This window comes from Larus michahellis, chromosome 3 (assembly GCF_964199755.1).
Source record: "Larus michahellis chromosome 3, bLarMic1.1, whole genome shotgun sequence".
NCBI lineage: Eukaryota > Metazoa > Chordata > Aves > Charadriiformes > Laridae > Larus > Larus michahellis.
In genome coordinates, this window is record NC_133898.1 from 31,040,178 (window position 1) to 31,067,457 (window position 27,280).

General features: G+C 39.7%; 2 protein-coding genes and 1 long non-coding RNA gene across 14 annotated transcripts in view; 1 reads left to right on the forward strand and 2 right to left on the reverse strand.

Annotated features, from left to right (window-relative positions):
• LOC141740606 (uncharacterized) overlaps window positions 1–12,618 on the forward strand; it is a 17,242-nt gene extending 4,624 nt beyond the window's left edge. For both annotated transcript variants that reach the window (XR_012586089.1, XR_012586090.1), the window contains 3 exons: window positions 6,852–6,923; window positions 10,913–11,023; window positions 12,486–12,618. This is a non-coding gene — a long non-coding RNA (uncharacterized LOC141740606). The remainder of the gene's footprint in view (window positions 1–6,851; window positions 6,924–10,912; window positions 11,024–12,485) is intronic.
• MRPS10 (mitochondrial ribosomal protein S10) overlaps window positions 1–12,908 on the reverse strand; it is an 18,945-nt gene extending 6,037 nt beyond the window's left edge. The window contains exons 1-8 of one of the 5 annotated variants that reach the window (XM_074579535.1): window positions 12,847–12,908; window positions 9,978–10,036; window positions 9,807–9,879; window positions 8,458–8,597; window positions 7,877–7,985; window positions 6,659–6,748; window positions 6,288–6,383; window positions 4,742–5,044 (exon numbers count right to left, since the gene is read on the reverse strand). In XM_074579535.1, coding sequence (XP_074435636.1) covers window positions 6,297–6,383; window positions 6,659–6,748; window positions 7,877–7,985; window positions 8,458–8,597; window positions 9,807–9,879; window positions 9,978–10,036; window positions 12,847–12,882 — 594 coding nt within the window. In that variant the 5' untranslated portion in view covers window positions 12,883–12,908 and the 3' untranslated portion in view covers window positions 4,742–5,044; window positions 6,288–6,296. Of the gene's footprint in view, window positions 1–4,741; window positions 5,333–6,287; window positions 6,384–6,658; window positions 6,749–7,876; window positions 7,986–8,457; window positions 8,598–9,806; window positions 9,880–9,977; window positions 10,037–12,471 lie in introns of those variants that run through there. The other 4 variants (XM_074579536.1, XM_074579538.1, XM_074579539.1 and 1 more) reach the window with 4 other exon arrangements.
• A 720-nt stretch (window positions 12,909–13,628) lies between these two features.
• Window positions 13,629–27,280, reverse strand: part of TRERF1 (transcriptional regulating factor 1) — a 102,483-nt gene continuing 88,831 nt past the window's right edge. For all 7 annotated transcript variants that reach the window (XM_074579531.1, XM_074579524.1, XM_074579525.1 and 4 more), the window contains 7 exons: window positions 26,694–26,797; window positions 25,413–25,488; window positions 20,472–20,560; window positions 19,527–19,640; window positions 18,533–18,721; window positions 17,827–18,035; window positions 13,629–17,160 (listed from right to left, as the gene is read on the reverse strand). In XM_074579531.1, the coding sequence (XP_074435632.1) occupies window positions 16,839–17,160; window positions 17,827–18,035; window positions 18,533–18,721; window positions 19,527–19,640; window positions 20,472–20,560; window positions 25,413–25,488; window positions 26,694–26,797 (1,103 nt within the window). In that variant the 3' untranslated portion in view covers window positions 13,629–16,838. The remainder of the gene's footprint in view (window positions 17,161–17,826; window positions 18,036–18,532; window positions 18,722–19,526; window positions 19,641–20,471; window positions 20,561–25,412; window positions 25,489–26,693; window positions 26,798–27,280) is intronic.

The following is a 27,280-nucleotide window of genomic DNA, read 5'->3' on the forward strand; positions in this document are numbered from 1 at the left end:
GTACCTTGATGTTGCCCTGATGTGCTATTTGCATAAATGTAGAGAATAACAAGAAAATAAATACCAGTGAAAATAAAAAAGCAGAGCTCTGAGCAAATATAATGTTTGGCAGCTGCTGACTTAAAATAGAAAATGAAATTTTTATCACAAAAAAACCCTGAACTTTCTACTTACTCACAGGCTACTTAACAAAGCCGTAAGTTCTCTGCACAAGAACCAAATGCCTTTGGCGTTGGCCATTTCAGCAGGCTGGTTCAGCTGCAGGACTTTCAGGATGTGGCATGACTTTTTTGGTCATGCCAAAAGAATGATGCTCTTACCTTCTAAAGGGCAACACAATCACCCTTTGAAGCTAGTTGGAGGTGGTATGCTGACCTATTGAAAGAGCAGAGCATGGCCATATTTAAGGCAACAGATTTTTAAAAACTTTTTTATCCCTCTTTCTCTAGCGTTAATGATTAAGAAAAAGTTATTCAGGCAAATATTTTTTACTTACGTATGCAAGTTGCTTGTTTGTTTATTCTTAAGCAAAACTAATTTAGCTAAGAAGAGAACTCATGGATGCTTTTGTATTAAGTATCTGTTCTCAAAGAGCCATATTTAGCCTAATATTCTTATTTTGCTGATGGAAACTAAGTTTAGAAACTGCTTTGCCACTGCTTTTGTTTTTGCCAGTGTGAGCTGCATTTCGAGTGATGGTGTTGAAAATCAAGCTGCACTTTTTTTGACAAGAAAATTGCTGACATGTTTACTGACACTGTAATGTGTTGTTAATGTAAAAGCCACTACAATGAATTTGATATTCTTTAAAGAACTACCAAGTTTACACACTGAAAAAATATGGAATATAGAGAACAAGAAAGCGTATCTTAAAATTTTAGTCTGGTTTTTCTGGGGGGAGGGGAAGCATTTTAGAAAGATCCAATGTACTCTAATCGCATAAGCTGCCTGAATCCGTGTGTTGTCTATAGCAACATTAGCTTAGAAAACCCCAAACCCACAACCATTTATGTAGAAGCATATATAATTCAGTAGATAGCTCAGCTGACAACTTGGTAGACACGTGCATTCCAGCTTATATGCCAGAAATGAAAAATAGAACGTGAAAGAAGGGGATGAAGACATAGAACGAAACCTTCTGTGGACACCCATAAAAATGGATGCATTCTTTTCAGCATTTCAAACTAGTTCTGCAGTACATATTTTCAAACTCTTGATACCCTGCACTGGGACAGATTATTCAATGTTTGAAAGTGGAGGTATAGATTTGAATGAGACGCTAGAGAAAAGAGGAAAGAAATCTGCATTGTGACTTTCTCTGCTTTTGAGTGGGTGCCGATGTTAGGGAAGAACGGGTCAGATTAAAGTTGATCCTGTTTAAAATACTAGAATTCATTTTTCTGCCAACTAGTTACTAAACTAATCTATGCATAGAACATTGGTTTTATTTTTTATGTTCCTTGTTGGATAATATAGAATGATTGTTTTGGTCTGAAAGTTTCATCGCTGCCTTTGATTTTTGATGGCAAACTAAACCTTCTGTTCTTTAATTTCTTAGCAGCACAACCACCACAGGCTAAAGCAGCTCTAATCAGTTCTAGTTGCTGTACACATTTGGAGTCTTGTTGGTGTTACTCAGTTATGATCTCACTGTGTCTCCATAATGTAGGTAATTTAACTTTCTCTGAGCAAAGGGTGAAACTTCTGTACTCTAACGGCTTAGGGAAAAGGCCCTATGAATGTTGTTTTCAGTAACTAACATAAAAAAAACCCCTATTATTTTGAACTGGAACCATATTCTAATACTGAAGCAAAGAGGAGTTAATATTTACATGGCAGGAGGGAATGAAAGATGAGTGACAATGCGCTAAGGTATGAAAGACCCTGCATCAGCAGATGTGATACACTGATTGTGTGCTTTTTGATACTATCAAGTAGCATTTCATTGAAGCAGAAATAAAACTTGTACTTTTTATCAATTGTGCTTGTAATTCAATAGATAGCACTTCCAAAGAAAGGTACTTTTTGTTAAGAGAATTATGCATTTTGGATTGAAGAGGGAGATAAAACTTTTTTAGAGGGAGATAAAACTTCAAATCCCATAATGCTGTCCTCTTACTGTACAAAACTATGTAGAAGAATATTATAGAAGAGAAACATTACGTGTGCTGTGTGAACCTACCTCAACAAATAAATTGCTTATATTAAAAGGCTTGGGGTTTTTTATGTCTTACTGTAAATAAAATACCTCTCCGATTCCTATATCATGAAGAAACTGGGTCAGCTGAGGTACCGAGTATGTATGGGCATACAGTGGTACACCTATTCCCTGGTGCAGTGATATGCTGTCATAACACTCAGATCTCTGAGGCCCCTTTGCAATTTATCGTGGTTGTCTTATGAATGACTGTCAGAAACGTAACTTCCACTTTTCAACACACAAATGGACAAGGGTGAATACTAATTTTTGTGGAAAAAACACCCTGAACTTGAGAAGACCACAGCAAACTAGTCAGAGAGAAACCTCAGGATGAACCTGAGCCTTCTAACATTGAGGAACTGTACTCAGAAAAGCACCATTTTCTTTCTGTTAATACAAATAGTTTGGGTTGTCTGCCTTAGCCTTCAAATATTTGCTCATTGGTCTGTCTTGAGTATTTTCAGTTCTTTTCTATTAAAGATGTTCTAAAGCGGTCAGTGAGAGTGTATCAGCAGGCTAGAACTGAACACAGCTGTGTGCAAAGGGGTGGAAGGAACCCCCCCTTGGATTTCAGACTAGAGGTGTCTATCCTTGAGTACCACACAGATTACAGGGAAACCTGATTCAGGGAGGGGGGGAAAGCAAAGGTAATTAGCTTAACCAAACATTTTAACATCTCCTCTGAATGACTGACTTAAGTTAAACTTGTTTGCTAAATGGGACTAATGAAGTATCAGCCAGGAGTGAGAGCAGCAGGATTAAGAATCTGTGTCCTGATTCTCACCCTGATAGCGTGAGACTGCAGGCTACTGGATACTGAAAGTCAAGTTTTGCTACTGAATGCTGTCAAGTCTTTTCATCTCATCTTTTCTTTATAAAAAAGCCAGTGATATTGAACCGATCCTAAGGATTTCATTCAGTTCCACATCTGAAAATCCCTCTCTCTCCTAAGGGGGAACTGCTAGTTCTCTTAAGTTACATATGAGGGCTTGGACATCAGGAAAAGGTTCTTCACCAGGAGGGTGGTCAGTCAGTGGAACAGGCTCCCCCAAGGGAAGTGGTCATGGCATCAAGCCTGTCAAAGTTCAAGGAGCATCTGGACAATGCTCTTTGTCATATGGTTTAATGTTAGGTAGTCTGGTGAGGAGCAGGGAGTTGGACTCGATGATCCTTATGGGTCCCTTCCACCTTGAGATATTCTATGATACACATACAGCAATACCAACTGAGGTTTGAGACTGTCAGATTCACACTGGTGTTCTAGGAAGGTAGGAATGCTTTGCTGTGATGCACAGAACATCCTGTGACACATGTTGTCTTAATTTCAGGGCATGAAATTGGCAATTCTGGCAATTTTGCTGTATGAATGCAAAAGTGGGCACTTAAACAGATTACAAGTCTGTCTAGGTATCATTTAAGGCTTTGAATGTCTTACTTGTAATAAAACAATACAGCATGCTCAAATACTGATGTTTATAAATGGAATGAAGCATGGCATTTTTATTAACTTCCTCTAAAATCCAACTAAAAATTTTCAGATTGAAAATGAGATGAGATGGTCAGTAGGTAGAAAGATGACTTGAGACAAGACCTAAAGCAATGATTTGAGTGTTGTGTTGGCATTTGCTAAGAAAGGTGGCAGAAATCAAAACTGGAGAAGCATGCAGTAAAAGAATGGGAAAAGTAGTAAAGAATGGATATAGTTTACACAACAAAATAGTTTATACGAGGTTTTATAAGCAAGGATCAGGAACATTCTGTGAAAGTCAGAAGCCACACTAGTAGATGCAAAAAGATGATCAGAGTCTATTGCATTGTTATGGTGTTATGCAAAGGCATAACCAGAGATACAGACAAACACGTTGTTATGCCTTAGGAAACCCCTAAATGTGAAGGGGAGGACAGGGGAAGCAGGGAAAGATCACAGTCTTAAAAGGGAGGAAGTTTCATACAGGCTAAAATAAGGATGAGAAGGGTGACCTACTGAGGTTAGTAGACAGCAGTGCTAGTAAATATTGGTCTGTAAGAGTCATTCTGCCTTTTTGGGATGGAGTTGATCTATGATGGCAGTTAGCTCTCTCAACACAGTTAAAGTCCAGAGATCACTTTAAACATACACTGGCTTTCCCCAGCATACAACAAGGCTGGAAGTAAGAAATTCTCTAATAACGTACCTTTCTCAACACCAACTATCCCTTCTGCCAGAGGGCTGCTTGCATAGGTTAATACTTTCTGTGGCTGTCTCCTAAGTCTGTTCCTATTTAGGTCTGATAACTAAACCTGAGCCAACTGAAAAGCCAGGCTGACTGGCCATTTAGCCAAAAACTGCAGGCTGAGAGTAGAACACCAAAGACAATAGAAGACAACCCCTTAATCTTACCATGCATCAAACCAAGATGTGGAAAGACGTGGTACTGAGCAGAGTCACATTTCAATACTGTATATAGCTTGAACTTGGCAGGTGGCTTATGCAAAACTAAGGCATGGAAGCATGGCAAATTTGAAGAAAATATAATACAGATTTGAAAGAGGCTCTTCCTCTGAAGCATCAGCTTTATTTAACAAGGTCAGCTCACAATTTCTTCCTTCACATCATGTAGTGTCTGACATGGCTTTAAGAAATGCTATTATAATGAATAGTAGGAGTGAGAGAAAGGAAGAATAGCTTAAAACTGAGGAAAACACACACCTTGAAGGGAGAACTAGGCAGTGTATCTTCCCATAAGGGCTTTGACTAACTTCTTTTTTTTGTTGGTTTTTGAGGCATATTGTAGAAGATGCACAGGCAGCTTATTTTCTATCATGAGTGATACCAGCTATATTGACTGTCCTGAAATATCCCTCCTAAAACAGAAAATGCAGACAATCTTCAATCACAAACTTGGTTTCTTGTCTTTCAGCTATTTCCCACTAAGATTGTCCATTTCTGTCTGATAATAACACTGGGCTGCTTTTCTTTTGTGACTATATAAACCTTTGAGTGCACTTGACAAGTATGATCCAGCCTCTCTGGTTGTCTCGTCCTGTGACCCAGTTGGCTATTCTTTCTGTAAATTCTTTTAATAGCAGTCAAATCAAAGGCATTCCCTTAATACCAAAGCAGATTGCTGCAGCCGTGTCCTTCCCGTTAACCTAGTAAAGGCAGAAGTGCTTAATGCAATCTGAAGGTAAACTCGATGATGGCTTTGCACCTAATATTATCTCCTATGATTCACTGTGAACTAATCTTCAAAGCAGTTGAGCACTCTTTTGCCATTTGTACTGTTTTTCCCCTCTAGTGTCCAGCTAGACTGGGTTTACACAATAACCAACCCAGCCTATTTAGAAAAAGGCTATACCTTCCCCTGTAGCAAACTAAAACACTTAATGCACTGTTTGTCCTACCCACACTGACAGTTTCTAGCATCCATTTGCTTTGCAACATGGTTCTAAAAGCATTTCATTTAAGTTGGACACAAGAGACTGTGGAATTCTCAGGTTTGTGCTGTGATCACTGTGTTGTTCTGTTCGCCAGCAGTTACTAAGACTGGAAATAAGGCTGTTGGAACTGTAGGAGCCTAGAAAAGTCTCAATATGCCTTGATGTCCTTTAAGATTGTAGTTTTTGACTTACTACAGGTTAATATGTAAGCTGTATGTACATCTGGGATTCAGTTACTTCAAAGAAGCAATAGCAAAAAGTTTGTAACAATCTGGCATCCACAACATTAAATAGTACACAAACATGAAGTGTATTTTGCAAGTCTTTCAGAATTCAGAAGCCATTTAGTATAAAAAAGAGACTGGGAATTTTTATATATATTTATATATAGTTATGTATAGATAAAAAAATAAGTAAATGTTACCTTTCTACAATTATATATGACCTACATATTATTATGACCATAGTTCTTGATCACAGAGTAAAGTTAAACTTCTTCGCTTTATAGTTGTTCAATCTACGTATACTAGAGTTATGATCAAGAATAATTCAATGAAACAAGAGTTTATGTAATTACTTTATAAGAGAACTTTTATTTAACAGTAGACTGACTCAGTAAGTTAGGCTGATAGGAGCAACTTATTTCAGCACTAATGCAGCCAAGTACCTGGTGGGTTCACGACTTGACTTCAGTTTCTTCTACCTGAGGTAGCGTATCCCAAACTGGTTTCTGAATGTGTTCAGGTATTTTCTCTATCTTAGTCTAAAAGGAAAGCAAAACAACCATTTATTATACCAACTAGCTAACATCTAAATACTTTGCTTTATTTATTCTGGTTTAAGATATTTATCAGATTAAAAATGCCACCTAGTGGCGTTTTTAAGCCATACAACCTTTTTACCATTTAATACATTGAAAAAACGTTCCTTCAAACTACACGCATTTCCTACGCTGACTTTCTAAAGACTTCGGTAGTTATTGGTACTTGCATCAGGACTTGGTCTCATAACAGTTAATGAATTGAAAAGGAAACTTACCTTTTTTACTTCCATGGCAACCCCTTCAGGTAAGTTTCGTTGAACATATTCCAAGTAAACTGCAGCAGTACTGCTTGTTAGATATTTTAACTGAAACAGATGTGACATTTTTTTAATGAACTACTATTATTAATATTTCAAACAGAATACAAACAAAATTAGTTTGCCCCAGCTTCTCTATTTCTTGCTATAGGACCAAGCACCTTACAGGACAGTAGCTTCCATAATATAGACCAGAGGCAGCTGAACTGTACACAACTCTCACGTAAGTATAAAGCAGTTATTTCACTCTACAGAACTGTACATACTGCCTGTGATTACAAGCATTGATTATGATGGAAGTGGTGGATCATAAAACTCTGGGTATCAGATGAAATTAATTACAGGTTTTGCAAGAATTAGCAGTTTTTATATACTCTCGAAGTTCAAGCTTGTTATAAATCCTGCACATCCAGAAGTCCACTTAATTCTTGATTTTCTAGTTTCTCCTGGATAGCAAAAATAGTGCTTATGGTTTGTGGGCAGCCATTTGTACTGCACTAGTGTCTGGGGACTTAAAGCAAAGTCCCATTTTGCTAAGCACTGTGCAAATATACACTAAGACACCCAAGAGCCACAAAATGCTGGCAGTAAACCTTTCTTCTAAGAAAGTCAACCACAGCTGCATTCTAAACCATACAGAAGTCTGTGTCACCAGCCACAGAGCTAGTGGTTTGTATATGCTTCCTTTCTTGTATTTCTCCCATGCAGTTTTAGTTTGCCACGTGTTGTTGCACAGCACAAAAGTATGTGTGTTCAAAAATATCAGACAAACTCACAAAGAGCAGAACCCTTAGTAACTGGTAATGATAATGGTTTAGCTGCATCTTCTTCCCTTCCTGAGAAAGCTCCTATCCCACTGATTCTCGGAAATCAAAGGCATAAAACACAAAGATAACCCTCAATTGTACCTTATTTTTTAATTGTTCTTTCAGCTGTTAAAATGATGGTCAAAATCAGCCTTTTAATCCAAAAATTACTTAGGCTGCACATTCAGAATAACTTGTGTTACATTTGATGTACCTAGGTCAGTTATTTTCTGCTATTCCCTGCACTTTCCTCCCCAAACCAAGTAAATAGGAAGCTTGTGTTCGCTCCCAAACTAACGTCTATTACCATCTTTGAATCATGCACCTAGAACATAACTTTTTTAAAAAAAAAACAAAACATTTTTCTTACCTCTAAACACATGTAATGTGTTCTCATTTCATATTGGACTCTGTGCTTCTTGTAAATGTGTACAGATTTTAAAAGTGTCAATCGTTCTATCTTCTTTGGAGGTTTATGTCTGAAGAAAGCACAAAGAAAATTTCATTTTATATAAAGGATGCCAGTGCAAATTATCTGAAAGATTACGCTGAAATCGCCATTCTTACTTGACATTTAGAAGATCTACTAGGAGGTATTAAACACTGGTACAGTTTATTATTAACCCACATGGGCATGGTTAATACTTGGGTATTAACTAGCATTAGTTCAGGGAAGCTAGAGCACTGACAACTGTACTTAGAGTACTATCAATATCCTTCACATAGTTAAAATGCACTTCTACTACGGCAGTGTTGAGTGCAGAACTGCTGCTGCTTTCTCATCACTGTGCTGCCATCTCAGAAATGTTAGATTTATAATTTGAGAAAAAATGTCAGATTACACCTATTTCTTCCAAAAAAGAAAGAATATTTGTAAGCACAGAACCTTAATTACAGTAGATGTCATAAGAAGCATCTGACACCACATCACTCTACAAATCACTTACTTACACTTTTTCAACAGAGATGCCAAGTTCTTTTGCTGCAAGCACTGCAAAATACTCATAGCTGTCCAACACAGCTTTATCATGGCCTTTAACTAAAAGGGACAATCTCTTGTACAGTGTTTCTGGCTCATCTGAAACAGATACCTGCATTTTTAAAGAAAGGACAAGAGTCACCACTCCATGTTCTCCTTAATTAATACATGCATTGCATATTTTATTAGCTGTGCACCCCATTTGTAAAAGAGGAAAACACTCCACACACTGTTAGCTGCTTATTTTAGTTTATCTGCAAGAGGCTGACAGTTCTCGATTGACAGTTCTCACTTTTATCAGGGAAGGCAAATGTGTGAAGAGATACCTAACTTCTCAATATTTAAGTAAAATTTCCTGATCAGAAAAGGAAAGGGAAAGCCAGGTAAATTTAAGAAGCACAACAGTAGCAAAAGCAAGAATGAAACTCATGTTAAAGCAATTCTGCAGCAGCAATATTTGTATTTTAAATAGCAGTGTGAGAATACCTGAAATTCTCAGACTTCGCTTGGCTATGGACAGTAACTAGAGCATTATGGACAGTAACCAGAATTCTCACTTTACTAAGTTAGTTATAAGGCTACTTTAAACATAGTAGGCTTCCCCAGGCATATATTTCCTTTACATTTGTCCAGGTACAAGTTTATGACTTTCAGTTACAAATTTATGATTTTCAGTTAGAACTTCAATTTCTGATGGCCTGGGCTCACTGATCCTCTGAAAAGCCTTGATGTGTCCAGGAAGCACTGATTTTTCCACAGGTCTACCCCCAGGCAGTTTATCACAGTAAATCCAGCATGTACCAGACGTGGCAGAAAGGCTGGGTCTGCGCTGTCTATCTAATGCTGCCAATAAGATTTTTGGCTAGCTTGCACGTATTATGCAGATTGAACACGCATTTCTGAGGTCCGAGATAAAACCAAGGTATTCAGATTCTAAATGCAAGATATCCACCACATGCCTTCATGAACTTCCCACCTCATCAACCCTGGGCTCCCAGCTTCCAAGCCAGAGACAAAGGCCTGAGGCTGGCCAAGCTGCTGTAAGCGCTGAACTGAATTTGGCCAAAAAGCTGATATTTCATAGAGTTACAGCTGCACAGAGAAGGAGGAAAGTGACTAAGAGGCAAGTATGAGTTATAGAAATCCTGCTGGAAAAAAAAAATCTCAAATACCAATGATCTAAATTGCTTCTTTCTCTACGGCAAATTTGACATCATTAAGACAGAACTTTAAAAAGCTGCAATAAAGGAATTCAAGTTTTTCTGTATACCCTCTTTGTTAATAAGACAATATACGTAATACCATTCTATGAAACACTTACCAAAGGATTAGTCTTAGGCTCCTGTGTATCAACATGGGATCCAGCCAGCTGTACTCTCATCAAGTTGGAATTTCTAGAAATGTGGTAATGGGGAAAGCATAAAACAAGTTGTTAGATTTTTTTAGTGAGTGTGGAGGAGAAATGGAAAGAAAGAGGGCCTTTTATACTTACGGAAGAAAACACTGGTTTTGCATAATTCTGCTTGCATAATTGACAGGAAAAGCTGATCCCTGTATAAAACAAATAGGTTACGGGTTGTTTTTTTTTCTGCCCCAAATGAGAAAGTTCATTTAAGGTTACTTTTTTGCACACCAGAGCATAACACATTCTTAGGCACTGATTTGCCAAATTAGAAAGTTTGGTCTATCGGAAGACACAGGAAAACAGAAGTATGGAAATGTATTTTAGTATACAATAGCACCTAAACAAAAGGAATGCATGACGGGAACAATGTAACAGCATGCATCGATTATTAACCAGGCACCTGAACAGCAATCACAAAGCACTTTTTTAGCAGAAAAATGTATTTTGTGTGGCATCAGATACCATTTCTGTATATGATATTTTCTCTTTCACTTTCATAATATAATACCTATTAGTTTTGACAAGAGACAAGCCTATGTAGGACTTGATGTTGTAAAAGCAATTGAAAACAGTATCCTGTCCTTTCAATATCCTGTCCTAAATGCAAAAATTCAACCTCTGAATTTAACTTGAAATTTCCCATTTTTTCAGCAAAAAGTTCCCTGTGATTTTGAACACTTGTTCTTTTGAAGAGAACATTTAAATAGAAATACTTCTAACAAGTAAATGAACCATATTTAAAAGATAACATGATTTTTTTCTGTGTTAAAAAAGGAATACAACTGTTAACAAAGATGTAACATTACTGTCTTTCATACTAGAAAAATCACTCCCTTCTGAACATTACGTGGCTTCTAGCTTCCCTCCACTATTTCTCAATTTGGCAAAATTATAGACTACTTGAGGGGCAGGGGGGGAAAGGAACAAGAACTCTCACTTGCTTAAGAGAAACTCAGGGCTGCAGCAGAACGCTGAAGCAAAATTAGCTACTTATCCAGCCTCTTGATACTCTTATTTAACAGGTGCTGGAGTCATAGATTTAAGAGAGAAGACAGATACCCCACACATCAGTTATGTAGGTGACTGTATAATAATCAAACATCTGAAAACGGGCAGAATTGACGCTTTTCCAGGTAATCCTAATACAGTTGCTTATAGAGATGCATAACTATGATGCTATTAGGTCTCTAACCTTCTCCAGTATGCATTATATATTACAGATCAGCAGTAAATGAAGCTGTTTTCTGAAGTAATTCTGTATTCAGTAAGGAAGATGACTGCAGGAAGAGGCAGGAGAGTTTTCCTGTTTACAAAACTGACTGTTGTTTGGAGCTGAATGTCTCCCCTTAGGCAGGCCTTGCGAATCCAGATGTTCAAAGACAGCACTGGTGTTACATTCTTAAGTGCATGACACAATAAGCAACTTTAGGAGCACTGAGTATCTGCCACTATAGTTGATGACCATTCAGAGTGTTTCAATGTGTGAACTTGAGCCTTAATAACTAAAATTAAAGAAATACATCTGATTAAATCACCATGATCTTTGCAACTCAGTTCTCTATCTCTGAAGTAAGAACACTGCCTGCCTTTCATACAATACCGATATGAAGTACACTAGCATCATCACCTGACATCACTTCAGGGAGCAGATAGGCCCATGTGCATAAAAGATTGTATTCAGTGCAGCGCATAAACTGTGCGTGCAAGTACATGGCACAGAACCTGACCCCAGATGATAAATGTAAGACTACTGATAGGAATTGTAATTAAAAGTTGTAACTGTTCAGGGGTTTTTTTGCAGGTATGCACTCCCTGCTATGTATTCTTTTACTTCTAACTGTTTGACCTTGTAATATGCATTTATTATTTGCATGCACTCATTGTACATTATGAGTTTTTGGATAGAAAAATTTCAGCCTTTGTGTAACGCAGATGACTAAAACAAAACATGATGAAACAGTAGAGTTCTATCCCACAAACTAAGCTCCGCAGCCTTTACAATATCCTATGATTGCGCATATTTTTTCCACCACATGCTGTCTCCGTTTGTTTCTAATTCTGCAGATATAGAGTCAAAAGTTTTCTAAGATGAAATTAAAGATGCTCTGTACAAATTTTGACAAAATTGAGTACCCAAGGTAGCAAAGACGGCATTCAGCAGGCAGTAGAGCATATTTTAACAGCTTGCTTCATTCTCTGACATAAAAATACTTGATGTGCTCTTGATAACGACCATCATAGAAGGTGCAAAAGACACTCAAACTGCAACATAACAGAAGTCAGCTTCCCGTGTGAACCAAGGTCTTGCACAAAACAAAATTACCCCTCTCCTAATGCAAAATGGCCTTAATTTTGTTTGGTTGAGAGATCTTATAGGATGCAGGAGAGAAATGCCTGAAAGGTAAGCAAGTCCAGAACACAGCACATATAGACAAGAGTTTAGGGCTTCAGAAAATGAAGAGGAAACCCCCGGCATCAAGTTTTCTCAACCTGAGAGAAACGTATCATTCTTTATAAGGCAAAAGCAGCAGAAAACATCAGCAGTCTAAAAAGTTTTTGTTTTTTTTTTTTTTTTTCTTACGTTATAACTTCGAGATCTGAAACTTCAAGACTAGGAACAGGCTTAGCACATGACCTCCAAATCCAAGCCATCCACTCTTCATCATCCCTTACACCCAGAGTAACCGCCGCAAAAACAGGACTACAGGAAAGAGTTCCGAGGAGCCGCTAAAAAGGAAAACACCTGCGATCTCCCCAGCCGGCAGGAGCCCACCGAGAAGGGCAGGCCGGCTCCAATACAGCTCGCACCGGGAACGCGATGCCGGGGTATGCACAGCGCCGAGCACCGGCCCTCCGCCTGTTCCCTCTCCCCTCAGGAGTGAAAATGCCGAAGGAAAGAGGAGGAGGACGAGGAGAACGGAGCCCGCCCGTCCTCCTCTCCCGCCACACGCCCCACCTGACAGAGCCGCCGCCACAAGCACCCCGCCGCCATCTTGTCTCCGCCCCCAACCCCAGCGGGCGGCCCGGAAGGAGAAGAGCCCGCCCAAAGGCCCGGGCGACCCCAAGAGCGCCCCTGCCGCTATGGCGGACCAAGCAGCTCCCAGAGAGGCGTCGGGCATGGCAGCGCTCGGGGGCGGGGAGACGAGTTGGGAGCTCGTATGGCGCCGACGGCGCCATACGAGCTCCCAACTCGTCTCCCCGCCCCCAAGCGCTGCCTCAGGGAAGGGCCGGCGAGGTAACGGCTCTCCATCGCGCGCGCGCCCGAACCGTTGGCCGCCAACGGTCACCCTCCCCCCCGGTCTCCCTCACAGTGCCCCAGTTCCCCTCACACACGTTTCTCCCTCTTATTTTTACAGAAGATACCCACTGCCGGACGGAAGAAAGCAGGAATTGTTAATTTTTGCGACCCCGCAGTAGGGCAGGTGACATTCATTAGGTTGTTTTGTTTGGGTTGGGTTTTTTTTATTATTATTTTGTTTGTTTGAGGGGTAAACGAGCTTTCTTCAGCTTCTCCCCCCTTTCTGAGAACGCTTTTTACCACCACTCGTTCTTACCAAGAATACTTATGTCCACCCAACTGTATAGAGATGAAAACATGAAATACATATATTTATTTAATTCCCCACCCCCGGAACGATTCAGGAATTCTTTGAAAGAAAATGACACATGAACTTGGTTTTCAACCGTCTCTCCCTCTTAAAAATACTTTAAAAAAAAAAGAAAAAGGTATTCAGCCTATCAGCAAAACCCAGCCAACTCTATTTTACCAAAGTATAAAACCGACCAGAAATGTCATATAAACCCCTTTCTTTTTACACATATAAACAGCAGTTAATATTATAACACAAGTTCTGATCAGTACCAAATATTTAAAGGGGGAGGATAAACAAGTACTAAATTCATGCTGCTACACCAACCTAATACACACATCCAGGCAGGCCGTAACCTGAAATTAAGCTGTGTGCAAGCCAAATGCTAACAGCAGGAACCTGAAACCAGCATGGATCACAAACGTATATATTTTTTTTTTTATTTTGTAACTTCCTCTGCCACCTAAAATTACAGTCTGCTTTTTACACTACAGCACCTAAAATATTTACAACCATCTTCTAATAAAATAACAGTTAAATATTGAAAATAAGATTTTTCTCATAAAATATGTTTTCTATATGTACAGGTTTTATCAAAGAGGACTAAGTTCAATAGTGAACAGTTTTCCATCATCAACCATCAGCAAGAAAACAACTTTTCTCAAATAAAACTATGTCCAACTTATGTACAAACAGGCAGAACAGCATCTGTTTAACATCAGCCAATGCAACACTTAATAATAATGAAGTCAGTGTTTGAGGTCTAAATCGTGTACTACTTAAGAAATGTGTATTTAGTTTTTTTTTCCTTTATGAATAACTTCTTTGGTTATCATTGTTCTATTATCTTCTTGGCTGTACAATAAAACAGCACCCGATTAATGTTACAGAACCAGGCGTATATACGTATATATATTTATATATACTAGGTTTAGCACAGCTACCTGTCCCATTGTTGCTAGAAAAGTTCCACTGTAGATTGTTTAATATAAAGCTGCTCTTCAGAATCAAGCCCACGAGTTTCTACTGTATTTCACTCTCTTCTTCAAGCAGAACTCCCACTGACTTCAATTATTGGTTTGCTTAAACACTCAAATTTTTTCCTACCATTAACAGGGGAATCCGAAAACATTTTCTCCATTTTCCAGTTTAGCGGCCTTTTCTCAGAAAGGTCCTTAAAAGTTCAAAATGATACAAGTTTGGAAGAGAAAGAGTAGACTCTGCTGGGTTGTTTCTAAAAAGTCAACCCAAGTTACTGCTCACAAAAGCCTCCACTTTGCAAACCACTAAGACTTACACAATCTACAAAATTTATTATCAGTGGATCTAGCTGGCGGCATCCAGCTGTCTGTTGAGCCAGGGCTGCATGGCCCCTGTAAAAGTAACATGTCGCAGCACAGGACAGGAACTGCTGGGGAGCGTGCTGCCAGGCAGCTCGGGAGAGAAAAGGCGGCTGCTGCCTGATCTCCTGAAACTCACAGGTACAGTCATTGAGAACATCATCCTTTATGCAGCAGAGGGAGTGAAATTCCACCCCGCTGGTCAAAACCAACTTAAAAAACACCCTTCTGGAACAACCCCCAAAAACACTGAAACAAACCACGTACGCAGGAACTTCACTAACCTGAAACTGAGAAGTGATTTCCATTCTCCTGAAGGGTTGTTCTTTTGTATCAGAACATTTGACCTTAAGTAGAAACTTCAGGTCATTTGGCTTCATGTATTTGGCTTTGACAGAGAAGGCACCTCCCTGCCAATGAGTCCCACTGGTTTTGAACTTGTGTGGTCCAGTACTCCTACACAAAAGTGCCATGGTTTACCCTCATTTTGCATAGTTATACAAGGAAGAAAGACAGTAGAAAATAAGATCCACCATCTCTCAGATTCTGCTGAAGACATTAGGAATGTGTCAAAAAAAACCCAACAAACAACCAACAACAAACCCAACCCATAAAAAAAACCCAAACAACCCTGAAATCTGGAAGATCTGAAATCAGTCTTACAAAATATTTTATAAAGTTAGCAACACTCTTCTACTGTGCAAAATTCACCAGAAAATCAGTGCTGCTACCTGCAAAAGCTCTAAAATCAGTATTCATATTCTGTAACTAAAGGTCCACTCAACCTAATTCTTCCTTAATTCTTCAGTTCTACAAGGTACAATTCTTTTGAGATCCTACTTACTTAGAGAACCAAATCTAAATTTATGTAAATGGTGTTGGACATGCAGCTAAGGGAGGAGAAACGGTAATTAAACAGTAATGTCAACTCACATTTGGAGTGCGTTTTACTATATAAACAACATTTAAATTTGATGCAATGAGGAGGACTGAAAATGGCACAAGAATAACATTTCATGCCTACGAGTAACAAGTAACACGTGCTGAAGGCATATTCTGTCAACCTCTGTTCCACGGGCAAGAATGTCTCCCTGTATTTGGCTGGTGGGAGAGCAAGCTCCTGCACTGCTCGAGCATACACTCTCCTCAAACCACCAAGATGGCTATTCAACAGTGTGATTTATTGTCACAGCAAAATATATTTCCAGTGCAATCTGATTACCAAGGCAGCGTTCCTGATTCAGTGTTCCCATCAGATGATGTGAACGACAGTACAATCATCTTCTTTCTTCACTCCTTGAATTAGGTCATTTTAAAATCAGCAGATCAAAACCTTGCTAAAATGGAAGCTCTAAAATGTACAGTGTAACCATTGCTTTTACAAACTGCCTAACATGTATGCATTAAGGCAAGACAGAACTGAAAAAGTACTGTGATACTACAAATGATACAGTCACTCCTGTAATTATTTCACAGTTAAATCAGATTATTTTTTTTTCCCCTCCACCTCCCTTAAAATGACAGCACAAAGACAAAGAATGTAATCATCTCCTTAACAGAGATGACATTTAGTCTCTAGAAGATGCTGGAAGTGATCCAGTATAGGAAAAAAACCCACAATGTTCCATCAGAAGTGTGTGAAGATAATTCTTGTAATTGGGCTAAAACAAAACTTGGAAGAGTTAAAGATTAAAGATCCTACCGGGAACATCTGGAAGGAAGTGATAGCAGAACCATGAACTTCTATAATTGGTGGCCTTGGAAGTTATCAGCAAAATGAGCTCAGATAAAAACACCTTATAAGAATATTTGTACCAATTATTTATTTTTTCCCCAAAACACAAATGAATAAAAAAAAGGGAAAAAGCAGATTTCTTTTTTTTTTTCTAGACCTGGATAAAAGAATTATAATTTTCAACAGGTAGTTTACAATCAGTGGGGAATAAACGAACAGTCCAGGTTTCCTGATTGATCCATTCAGGGTGTGCTCAGTAGCTGTCTTTATCAAACAACTTTATTTACAACTCAGCATCATCCTGCAGTAGATCTGCATCTTCATCATCCAATAAAAGGTCAGCATCCATGACTTCATTCTCTTCCATGACACCACCCAGCTCCTGAACAACATCGTCGTCAATGTCACCGACATTTTCCACATGTTTAACCAAATTCATGTGATCCAGAGGGATCAAACTATGCCCAGCTGGCCCAGTAGTTCTTGCAATAGTGGCTGCCATTTCCGCTGCCACAGCAGCTTTCTGAGCCTTCTGCCTCTGCTGTTCTTCTTGTTGTCTGTGAGTTTTCATATGAGCATTGCGGCTTTTGATTTTGAAAAATACCCTAAATTTTAAAGGGAAAAAAAAAAAAAAAAAAGAGTCAGATAAAAATGCATTGCTTTTGATGAAGTGAGCCAAAAAAGACTCAACAACCTATCAGTACATTTGCTTCCTTGTCCTGAAATAGAATTCAGTGAAGTCTTCAATGCCATGGTGAGAATTTCAGGGACAGACTACCAGATTTACACATCCTGACTGTATCAAAATGGCCTACTCAAGACTCTGCCGGAGGTATTTGGTAGCTCCCAGAATTGCTTCAGTATCTCTGCACATCCTAGTTCTGCCTGTACTTAGTTTCACAACGATCTTGCACAACAGGGAAAAGGTGAAGGAATCCCATGTTAGGATGGTCAAACTCAAGCACAGAAACACAGAGAAGATTTCCCACTGTCACATGCAAGTCTATGCTGAAGGAGGAAGCTGGACTGCCAGATGTAAAAATTCCATCAGGTAAACAGATTTCGGGAAAACTGGAGTAAGTACTGTAGGGGAAGCATCCAAAATGTCATGCAAACCAGTCTCTGAAGATTTTGGTAAGAGGACATGTCTTCTAAGGGGAAACTGCTCTTTTGAGACCACCAGAGCAAAACAAAGTTTCTCACAACACTATTCATCTGGAATATGAATAAGCAAATGTGATGCCATACTGCAGACACTCATATTCACTTACTTGCCACACTCCTTGCAAGGAAAGATTGTTGTCGGGTCGGTCTCACCGCTTGTTGTGCTATGGGCAGGTGAACTCTTGATGGAGCAGTACCCGCTCTGCGTACCAGATTTCTGCTTAGTGCCTGGAATGGTGCATCGTGTTTTTGTCACCTGATTCGTACCTCCATGAATGCGAGCATGGCCATTTAGCGCTTGTCGGGAACTGAACACCTGACGGGGAGTAGGGTGGAGGGAAGAAAATAGAAATAAAAATCAAGAAATATTGCACTGGAACAGGAGCTCCAGAAAGAAGTATGCTGAATGCATGCTACAATAGAACAACTGTACACGTCTAATATGCACAAACAATCCACTTGGTAAATGCTGCTTGCTCTCAGCTCTATCTCACTACAGTTAAAGAAACTGAGTCATAATAAAACAAACCAGTGAGCTATCTTATTATTACAGTTGTATAACAAAAAGGTAATCAATCAGAGCTGTTACCATATAGTACTTCTACTCAATACAACACCTCAGGATACAATTTTATGTACAGATCAGCATATTGCCTATATTTTGTGATGTGGGAACTAAAAGCAGGGAAAATGATTTGTCCGAAGATATTCAGGAGATATCACTGGCCAGGAACAGCCCAAAACCCTCATTTCCAAAATCACGATTCACTAGAATACAACCCCCCTGCTGTTAAAGGTACCAAATACACGTACAGCGCCACAGTTTGGCATTTCACAGATGAAGGAGGACGAAGAAAGTGAAAGACTCTGAAGGGAAGGCAGATCTATAGGTCCAACAAGAGGGATAGCTGGTGGGTCAGGAGACTTCTGCATTTCCCTTTCTTCCTTTCTGTCTTCTTCTGTCTCCTCATCTTCCTCTAACACTTCCTCTTCTCCACTTGTCTGAAATAGACACTGCGTTTAAGAAATACTAGAAATATGTTCAAAGACAGGCAGTACTGGATAGTAGTACATAGAGAGTACGGGAACAACACAGTGCTCAGTCAAGTCTGCTTCCAGGTTTCAGTATTTTCTCCCATCCTGAATGAGCTTCTGGTCTTGCTGGAACTACCACCCCTTAATGGACAAGCTACAGCTCATGAAGCTTCATAGCAGTGCTTAAAACACCCTTCATCTGCATTACAGAGCTGTGCCTCCAGGAATCTACAGATGCCAAGGTGCAATATTCTCCCCCTCAACTGTTAGAATAGCAATGTACACTATATTCATAGTCAAATTAAATTTCTTATTTAAAAAAACCCAAACAACAACAACAACCACCACCCCCCTAAATATCTCTTAAGACTACTCGGACTACCTGTAATACAGACCTTGCACGCAAAGAATTGCATTGCCAGTCTGTGTAAATGGTATTTGTACTAGAATATTAGAGCAGCCTTTAGGAGCACACACAGACAGGCACAGGAATAATTTACAGAGGTTTACCTGCTTTATCGGTAGCTGTAATTGCTGGACTGGAGATAGATAATGCTATAGTCAAAACACTTTTATCCCATTACAGTCCAGGAACACAAAATTTTGGTGTAGCTGAGATCACAGAATGCTCATACAGAAGATAATTTAGAATTTTGGAAAAATTGTAGTTGGAAGAGACAGAGCTATGTCACCTAGTTCAACCTCCTCCTCAAAACAGGACAAACGTAACAGTTATCAAGTGTTAAACTTTCTCATATTCTTTTCGACTTACCAGGCATTCCTCTCTTTTTTTCTCTAAACGTGTTCTGTGTTTCCGTCCCAAACGCAAGATTTTCTTCCAGGTATAGTAGTATTCCACACACTGTGCAACTGTCTTAGACTTAACCTGTAGTTAAGTAATTGCAGAAATAGTCCAATTTTTTGTTTTCGTTCAACACAATTTGTATATATATTACAAGAGGCAGGCTGTATTTCTCAAACATTCAAATGGAGAGAAAAAAGACAGTTTAACTACAACAGGAACACTCTTGTAGAATAATTTTATTTTAGTTATTGTTTTTCAGTCAAATTTATGTTGACTATTTCAGCCTTAGTACATTTCTGTGTGATTCTCTAGACTCTAGTTAGAAAATGACTGAGAATATACTTTTATAGCTCAAGCGTACAATACCACCGAGAAATCTAGGAAATAACACTTGGGTCCCACAAACGCAAATGTTTTTCAACATTTGAACTAACAAGTAAAGTATTCTGCCCCGAGATGTATATGCCTTGCCTCTTCTGCTATGTGTCAGAACATGAAAATTAAGCCCAAACACATTCTCTCTTTATTAACAGGTTTCAACCCTTTCTGGCACAAGGCTCAATGCCAGTGACTCAGGTACCTTTTAACAAACTGCCAGAGAACACCAAGATGATAGCGGAGCACCATACTTGTCCCACAAATGGAATGCCATGACTTGGACTCCAGGTGTGAAAACTTTCACATATAATAACAAGAGGAACAGATTTTTTTAATTTTTTTAACTGTTTTTTACTGGTGCTGCAGTTGCATGCATAGGTACACCAAAAGGAATACACCACTCCTAACTGCTTTCTTGTAACCACTGTGGACTCTATGCCTGCAATGAGCTTGTCTGGCACTGGAGGGAAAATGCAGCAGAACAGAATGCAGTAAATGGAAAAAAAATAATTGACAGAACAGAAATAACCTTACCATTTTCTGTACAAATATGAAATCTTTACTGTAGGTGGATAATGCCTCTTTGAACAGCCTCCTTTCTTGATGCGTCCATTTGTCGGAGCCTTAAAAAAGCATGAATTCATTATAAACAATAAACCTCCATCACTTTTATGTTGATGAAGTAGCTGAAAAAAACACCTGGGAAACCTCAAGCACATGCCAGTGATTACCGCTACCCAAATACAAGTATGGCTGCACCGACTCAGACCTCGAGCCCATCTAACCCCTATTAGTTCTCCAGCAGCGGTCACAGGCAGTTGCCTAGGAAACAGTAAGATCAGGGCAAGCAAATACAATGCCTCTCCCTAATTTTTCCTAACCTCTGACCACTTTCAGCGCAGGGGATTTCCTGAGTCTGTTGCAATTTGCTTATTTAGTAACTATCCTTCTAAGCGCTGACCCACTCTTCCTTTCAACCAATTAAACTTCTTGCACCCAAAACATCCTTTGCCAAGGAGTTTCACAGATCAGTAGACCCTCCGCATGAAGAACCACCTCCTTTTCTTTGTTTCCTGGCTCCCAGTAGCTTTGCTGGATGACCCTTCGTTCTTCAAGTGGAAGAGAAAGCGAGCCCAATCTCGACCATCATCTCCACGCTATTCAGGATTGCATGTCCTTCCTGTCACTCCCACACCTTTGGTCATTACTGCTATCCCTCTCTCAACCTTTTCCAGTACTAAGACATTCCTATAGAGATGAAGGGACCAGAAAGGCACATGATAGTCAACATATAAGCAATCCACAGACTTGCACAGTGACATCACCATGTTCTCTATCCTCTTTAACATTTGACTTGGATTTTTTTAGCTGTTGTAAAAGACAGAGCTGATGCTTTCGTAAAACTAGCATTATAATCCCAAGGTCTCACTCTAATTGAGAAGTATCACCACAGAGCTCATCATTTTATATGTAAAGCTTATATTGCTTATTCCCAAATATGCCACTTTACATTCAGCTACACAGAAGTTCATCTATCATTTTGTTCTCCAGATGGTAGTTTTTATAAGGTCCTTTTGCAGCTCTTCACTTGCATGGCTTGAGGTAAGACACTTAAATCCTCTGTGATAAAGGTCACAAGCAGATAGAGATTGTAGCAATGTGCAATATGCACAAAATGCTTTCTGATTGTTTAATGGAAGCTGTATATAAAACTTTAAAATATTGTTATTTTCCATTTGCTTCACCAGCCTAACTGCCCATGAAAATGTGAAATCAACGTTTAAATTGAAATGAATTTGTGTTTCCTCAGTATTACTCAAACAGAAGGAACACAAGATTGCTCTACTGCATCAAAGCAGTGTCCTATTTGTAAGAGTGGGCAGCATTACATACATTAAAGGAAGGATATGCAAGAAGCCATAAAGCGTATGCCTTTGAAATGACTTACACTGTGAGAAGACTCTGCTTCAGTCTGTCTGAGAGTTTTAGAAATTTCAAAAACTTTTATCAAGAGAAATCCTTAATATTCCTGCCAATGTTACCATTCTCCATAGAAATCCTTGCCCCTGCACTGAATTCAATTAACTCAGACTTGGCACCATACATGGTATTGAACTCTACAGGTTACTTATGTCTATATATATATATATATAAAAGATTATTTTTATTAACTGCAAATGTTTTGCTTTTCAGTGTCAACTCCCAGGCTCACAAGCTAAGAGCAGGTATCTCACCACTCCATCATATGCTAAAAACTACAAATTTAACTTTCCTGCAACCTGTTTTCTGCAGGCTTTTCCAGTACTGGATATAAGCATGCATTAGTTATTTCCAGAGATTTACACTAAAGCTCTCTTAAGCATCAGAGAAAGGCACTGGCGTCAAGCCACGAATTTTATTTATTCTGTTATCACCCAAAGATCTTTTTGCTGACACGCTGCCTTGCCATCTTTCCCACCCTGAACCAGCGTCATTCCTTTCTTACACAACTTGCCAGTCATTTGCATTTACCCTCCCTTTGGGCAGGGGTAAATGCACTGATTCAGTCCAGCAGCCTGCTCTATGCCAAAATGCAACTTTAAAAAGGATGACAACACCAAAGGAGAGATTTTAGTTTTCACCAAACCTCTCTAGTCATGCTCTCCTGCCTCTACCCCACCCTCCTGAAAAGAAAAAAAAAAAAAAAAATAATCACTTCCATGAACTAATTTTATTGTACACCTATGGAGGATTCAGGCCTTACAGAATTTCCCCAATAGCTGTGGTATTAGCAGGGACCCTTATAAGATTATGCGGGTTAATTGGAAGTAACCTAATTAATAGAATAAATCCTGTGTAGGAAAAGAAACAGAAGAAAAGCTGTTTTTAACTCTGGTTGCTGGGAAACCGCTTTTGCTCTTGTTAGCTTGAGGGAGATACAGAGAACGTGTATAGAGAGATATCTGCAATGCAGCAAGGAAGAATTTTTGACTTCGTAACATAGATCAAATTTTAAAGCTGATCTTTTATGTTTAGACATTTATTCTACATTTTGTTTTACCTGCCATACTGGGTTTGCACTGATTAACTGACAATAAATATCTTCTACTAATCTGGGGACTCTGGTCCCAATCTCTGGGTTTCAAGGGGGCTACACCTACACCCACGGAGCCCCCCTCAGAGGTGTCTCAAATCCATTAGATGCAGCCTATGCTGGGTCTGATCCACACCCGATCACAGGACGTAGAAGTTTTCAGACCGCCTGAAGCACATTATTTCAGAGACAATCTCTCCTGCAATTCTCCCTGCAGCAGAACTTCAGACCTGAGAAATTCCACTGTTCAAATGAAAACAATTCAAGTGTTTGCAACAGCGCTCCTCTTGCATTAGATACATGTTCCCTCTTCCTTCCCTAAAACACCACCCTGACAGATGGCAAAGCATTAGGACAGAGAGATTAGAGCATTCTTCTGAGCAGCCTTGGGTCAGCATGCCCACCTCTCTTGGCACACAACAGAAAATCCTCAAGTTTTACAACTTGCTTTCCTCACAAACCAACAGGTTTCAAAGGCGAGCTATTCGCTTGTACCCTCATTCGAGGGCAATGCTAAGGATGAGTTTGCATGTTTATTATTTGTGGTATCAATTAATTCTCATGAGACAGTGCCATTCTCTGTTTTGGTCTATTCCACCTTTAAATGTGGTGGGGCCCAAGAGCTGTGACTTCTGAGCACGGAGCAGAAAGCCCAAAGAGTTAACCCAAACAAATGCCACTTGAAGTTATATTAAGCTATTCATGCACTGGATTGTGAGAAATTCCCATATGCCTCAAGTGGCTGATTATCAACCACAAATAAACTATTATTCAAGAGCTGCTGCATGGTGCTAGAGTGTGGCTGTCAATATAAGTTGCAATCACATGTTGCATTCAAGAGCATTAGTAAGTAATGCTTTGTCTCGTTATTTTACGGTACTTAAATCCAGACTGGGGAGATTTTGTTTCATGCTGTGATAAGCAGAATCAAACTTCCTTTCCTGCTTAAGAAACAGGGATAGACTGATGTCCACAGGTCTCAGTGCTAGTTAACAAGGATTAGTGTCATCTCATGTGAGAGATTAAGCAAAACAGTCTCTCCTGGCCCCTCCCTGCATCACAATTAAACACTTTCTGAAACTACTGGGAAGTTGCTTCAGTAAAGACTGTTCCTCCTCCTCTGACACACAAGCAGAAATTTCTTATCTGCTCTGCTAATTAGATCACTCACTGAGGATGCGGCTGCCAGGATATCTCCTCATCTTCCTGCTCTCACACATATGATTTGGTGTCACCTCTTCAGACAAGAGACCCTGGTCAAAGCTCCCAGCTGACACTCTCCAACACCCCCCTCCATATCCACCTTTGGACTGCAACAGGGCTGTTACCAAAGGCACCAGGCATCTCCCCCAGACAAGACTCAAAACCTGATTTCACATTTATTCACTCTCGTAATCAGCTGCCATCAAACATGTTTCTGTTCTTGCTCTCAGGCTGAGGGGTTAAGGAGTTGCTTTACAAAAGAGCCCTTGTTACTTGGAAGTCTTTCCAGTGAGACGCTACAGCCTGGAAGTAGCTTGCTTCTATACTTATGTCGTACAATGACTTTAACTGGAAATGAGTATATGACCCTGGACATTGTGATTGATTGACCACCAGAAGATTCTTGGCTTGTTTCCTATTGAGCCTAAACTGGAGATGTGGTCTTAAATCTCTTATGTAAAGCCCTATTCTGTGTGTCCAAGCAGTTGTTAGCCGCTATGAAGCATTAAGCAGTAACATGGAGGGTTAGAGGAGAGACATTTGCCACCTATGCTTAGGTGACATTAAGTCCAATGGCTTAACACCACCTTGTGCATTTCACAGGGCACTTCATCATCAAAATACAGTTCTTGCTGTGTTTGTTAAAGAAGTCACCAACTCGGACACGTTTCTTTTCGGCTAGATACACAAAAAAGAGGCTCTATATTCAGTACTATGACACTAGTGAGAGTTAGAGCACTGCCTCTTTGGCAGGATGCTCATGATTATCATATTCATTTATCATTCACCATCACCTCAGAAAAGGAAGGCATGATAGCAGACTTTTACATATCAGAAAATGAAGACCTCACTGCTAGTAAATTATATTCTATGAATAGCAGCAGTTTTAAAAGGAGATCAAATTAAATTTTAGTTTAAAAGAAAAAAGAAAATTACTTAAGGCAGTTTTAAATCTGTAGAACCCTACACAGCAACATAGATGCAAAGTTTCTATACATCGTCAGTCAGGTAAAAAACTGCCAAACTTGTAACAAAAGGCTCTGGAAGAACCACTCAGCACTGTCCGCATCACCTCTCGATTAGACGCTGCCATCCCTGCAGCAGACAGCAGAGTGTGCAGCATGATCCCACGCTCCAGCCTGGGATGCCTGCCTTAGCCTTTCTATACCAGCAGATACACAGATCGCAAGGAAACCTACCGGCGTAGTGGTAATTTGCCAAAGGGTGACACTTCAATCTCAGTGGCTTTCTCAACAGCAGCTTCTCAAGAGCAACCTAAATGAAAAAGCAAAATGAATTAGCAAATGCAGTCAGCTGCTGCTCACAACTGCATTTAGAAGACTATTTGGTATGAGGATATGAATTAATTTTCTCTCTTTTTTCCTTTCTGTCACACAAAATCACATCAAATTACTCCAAGGCCCATTAATGCTGTACCTCACAGAAGAGCACCTAATGCACACCTGTCCTGCCTTAATTAGCACAAATGTGGCTATTACTTAGCAACTCCCAGCTCTTCCCTCCCTTCTGCATGCCACATGCAAATATGTTTATAGCGTTTGATTTGATAGTGTTAATCAATAGTAATATTTAATGGTTGATTTGATAGCATTAATATTTACAGTGTGAAGTGTTTTAGATTATCTGTTTAGGTCAACATCTGTCAGGAAAGACAGCAAGTACAGTTAATCCTCCTTTGGATCAGGGAGACAGGTGATTTGTGGATCCCTAAAAATTTTCCCCTGACAATGCAGAACCCCCTATATAGAAAATTTCATGTCCTGACAGTAAGTTCAGCCACCTACCTCAGACCCCTCATATACAGCTAAGAGAGCTTAAGGAAACCAGGACACAAGCTAAAAACTACTGTATTAGACAATCCTGTGAGATTTATTCCAGCTCTGTGTTCTGTCGCATTTTGTTTTACATTGGCTTTCCAGGAACTGGTGCAGGGCCTTGTCTTTCCCTAACACTGGCCAAAACGGATCTTTTGCCCTAGTTAATAACATACCCGTCACTAAACTAATGCAAATATTTGAAATGCATTATTTATATGAGAACTGTGTGCAATTACCTCACAGTTCTGAACAAATAAGTAGATGTGACTGCTGCTACAAAAAAGGGTTTTTATAAGGGCTAGAAGAGGACTAAGCTCTCTGTGACCAAACATAAAGCTTGTGAAATATCAGGGCTGGAGCAAGCACTAGGAGACATTCAAAGCCCCAAGGCTATAAACTAAGTAATCTTATCTATATGAAATATACAGTAAGCCTTCAGAGAGGCACTGCTTTGAAATTTAAATTTGTTAAAGAATGAAAGGGAAAAGTCATTCCACAAAAATGTTACAGGATGTTTAAAGCATCACTGCGAATCAATCAGAAATCTCTTTTTTATATAACCATATCTAAATCCATTTAATAAAGCATGCTAATTTATCTGCAGAAGAGGATCATATCTCCCCTTTCAGCTTCTTATCTTACCATAATATCTCCTTTAGCTTCAAAGAGAGAGTGCAAAGCGTATTCTGAGTTAGTTCCTCCACCAGGTAACACACTGGAACAGCTCATATTTAGAAGGTCTTCCACTGTCAGAAACAAGTCAACATTTTACTGCTAATACAGTAGCCTGTCAGTCAAACATCCAGAGCAAAGCATTCTGTAATGCCACTCAAAGGCCATGTAGTTCACGGCAGCAGCTTTCATACTCTCTCCCTCCCCAGTACCTCATCTCCTGGTTTTAGTATCACTCACTGAGGAGTGGATGTGACAGGATTTGCAGAGCAGATCCTTGGGATGGGACCGGCTGCTGCAGAGCCAGAGATTTAGCTGTAAGGCAGCGGCTTGCACAGGCCAGTGATGTTGCTCTGCCAAGAAGGCTCCAGCCAGGGTAGAGAAACAGAAATAAACCATGCTGGAAGCAGGAATAAACTCTAATCAGGACTGGTAGAAGCCACTGGAGCCTGTCACACTTCCTCTGAGGTATGGTCACAGGACAGGCCCAGGAGCCATCAGCTGCCTCTCATCTATGACCTCTGCCCATCCAGGCAGTTCACTACCCAAAAAAACCC